The 2,017-nt window shown below is 34.6% G+C and overlaps 1 protein-coding gene across 1 annotated transcript; it reads left to right on the forward strand.

Moving 5' to 3' along the window:
* The first annotated feature begins 305 nt into the window (after positions 1 to 305).
* Positions 306 to 1,285, forward strand: LOC107434288 (ankyrin repeat-containing protein ITN1). The gene is made up of 2 exons (XM_048467090.2): positions 306 to 351; positions 531 to 1,285. The coding sequence occupies exons 1-2, from the start codon at positions 325 to 327 to the stop codon at positions 1,137 to 1,139; spliced, it is 636 nt and encodes a 211-aa protein (XP_048323047.2). The 5' UTR covers positions 306 to 324; the 3' UTR covers positions 1,140 to 1,285.
* Positions 1,286 to 2,017: the final 732 nt, after the last annotated feature.

Here is a 2,017-nt window from a genome sequence, read left to right on the forward strand (position 1 = left end):
TAATTTTGGAGAAAAATTTGGGGCTCTGTGGTGGAAGCGGAGATCTCGGGCCGATAGGGTACGGACCTGTTCAATTTTACGGTTTCTTCTGTACTATATATATATATTTAGTTTTCGGCTGTAATTAGGGTTACAAGGTATCGCACAATTCGGCTCACCTTTTGTACCAATCTTTCGATATTGGATTTGCTTCTCCCTGCCCGTGGTTTTTCCCGTCAAGGGTTTCCACGTTAATTGTGTGTTTGTTCTTCGCTTTCTTTGTTTCCGTTGCTATTTGTTTTTCTCCCAATTTCGTAACAGCCCATTCCTGGGGTTGCTCTGCAAATGCAGTGGGAAATCAAATGGTTCGAGGTATTTATATATATATAATTCCTATTAATCTGTCTAATTATACATTCTTTTTCTTCCAATTCCAATTTTTTTTTCCCCCCCTATGATTGATATGATATCATCTAATTTAAAAAGATATGCGATATGGTCTCTCTTCCATATGAATTATTTTTAAATGGGCAATATTATTAATATTGCAGTTTGTTAAAGCTTCTATACCAGCTGGCATTACTTTTCGCCGCAACCAAGCCGGTGAGACACCAGAAGAAGTTTTCTCAAAAACCCACGAGGATCTCATGAAAGAAGGCAGAGATTGGCTCATCAAAACCTCTGAATCTTGCTCTGTGGTGGCTGCATTAATTGCTGGCGTGGCTTTTGCCACCTCCGCTGCCATCCCCGGAGGTACTCTGGACACAAGTGGCAAACCCATCTTCGAAACACAACCGGCATTCCAGGTCTTTTCCATCTCATCGCTCCTCGCGCTCTGTTTCTCAGTCACTGCCTTGGTTATGTTCTTGGCCATCATCACGTCCCGATTCCAGGAAAAAGATTTCGATACGAACCTTCCTGTGAAGCTTTTACTGGGCTTCTCATCCCTTTTTGTTTCCATTGCGGCCATGTTGGTGTGTTTTTGCACAGGTCATTTTTTCATGATCGGAGATAAACTCAAATATGCTGCGTATCCGGTCTACGCTTTGGCATGCTTTCCGGTTTCTATTTTTGCTGCGGCTCAGTTTCCACTCTACATCGATCTTTTACGGACTACTTTCAAGAATCCCTTTGAACATTTGAGTCGATACAAAGTATGAGATTCATATTCTACTCACCCATATATAGAGCTCAGGATATCCTGTACGTCATCAGTCTTTTGGTGTCAAAAGATTGCATTTTTTCACATGGACTAAAAATAATCGACAGTCATCACTTAGTAGAATATTTCCATATATATACATATATATATATATATATATATATTGCAGCTTTATTGCCATTTGAATACGTCCAAGTGATTTGGTTATTGACAGCCCATTTCCACATGTTATTGAACACCTCTACTAAATAATATTATGTTATGTTAAAGTTTATATCTTTGAAAACAATGTTTTTTCTTAATATTTTTAGCCTCATCCTATTTAAAATAAAATAAAATATAGGGAAGAAGTCCTTTTGTGACAAATTTTCACTTGGATTATTATGTGTTTGCTTCTAAGTTTATACTACTTAAAATAAAATTAATATTGCCATATAAGTAATTAGTTTTATCATTTGAATTAACAAAATATATATCACATGATAAATTTAAAAAAAAAATTGAATATTCAACTAGAACTTATTTATCTGACAGTTTTATAGGTAATAGCCCAATATTGTTAGCTTGATGAGGTCTGACAATTTTGTAACTCCATTTTTATATTATAGTATTCCAATTTTATATCTATCCAATATCTATATACACACACGCATATATACTTTTATAGTGAAAAAATCAAAACGAAACAACCTAGATATAACAGATGTGATATTTTGGAAAGAAAAAAACTCAATATTATTAATAATAAAAATCAGTCTTTAAATACAATTTACATGAGGTCCAGTTACAAGAGATAAATACACAACTTGCTATACACAAAAGTTACACGTAAAATAACATATACATACAACAACAAACATTATTAGGAACAATATT

The sequence above is a fragment of the Ziziphus jujuba genome, chromosome 9, assembly GCF_031755915.1.
Source record: "Ziziphus jujuba cultivar Dongzao chromosome 9, ASM3175591v1".
Lineage (NCBI taxonomy): Eukaryota > Viridiplantae > Streptophyta > Magnoliopsida > Rosales > Rhamnaceae > Ziziphus > Ziziphus jujuba.

Coding starts and splice junctions, on each gene's coding strand:
- LOC107434288 (XM_048467090.2), top strand. CDS start 325: ATGCAGTGGGAAATCAAATGGTTCGAG. Junction 352..530: donor GGGAAATCAAATGGTTCGAG/GTATTTATATAT, acceptor TTAATATTGCAG/TTTGTTAAAGCTTCTATACC.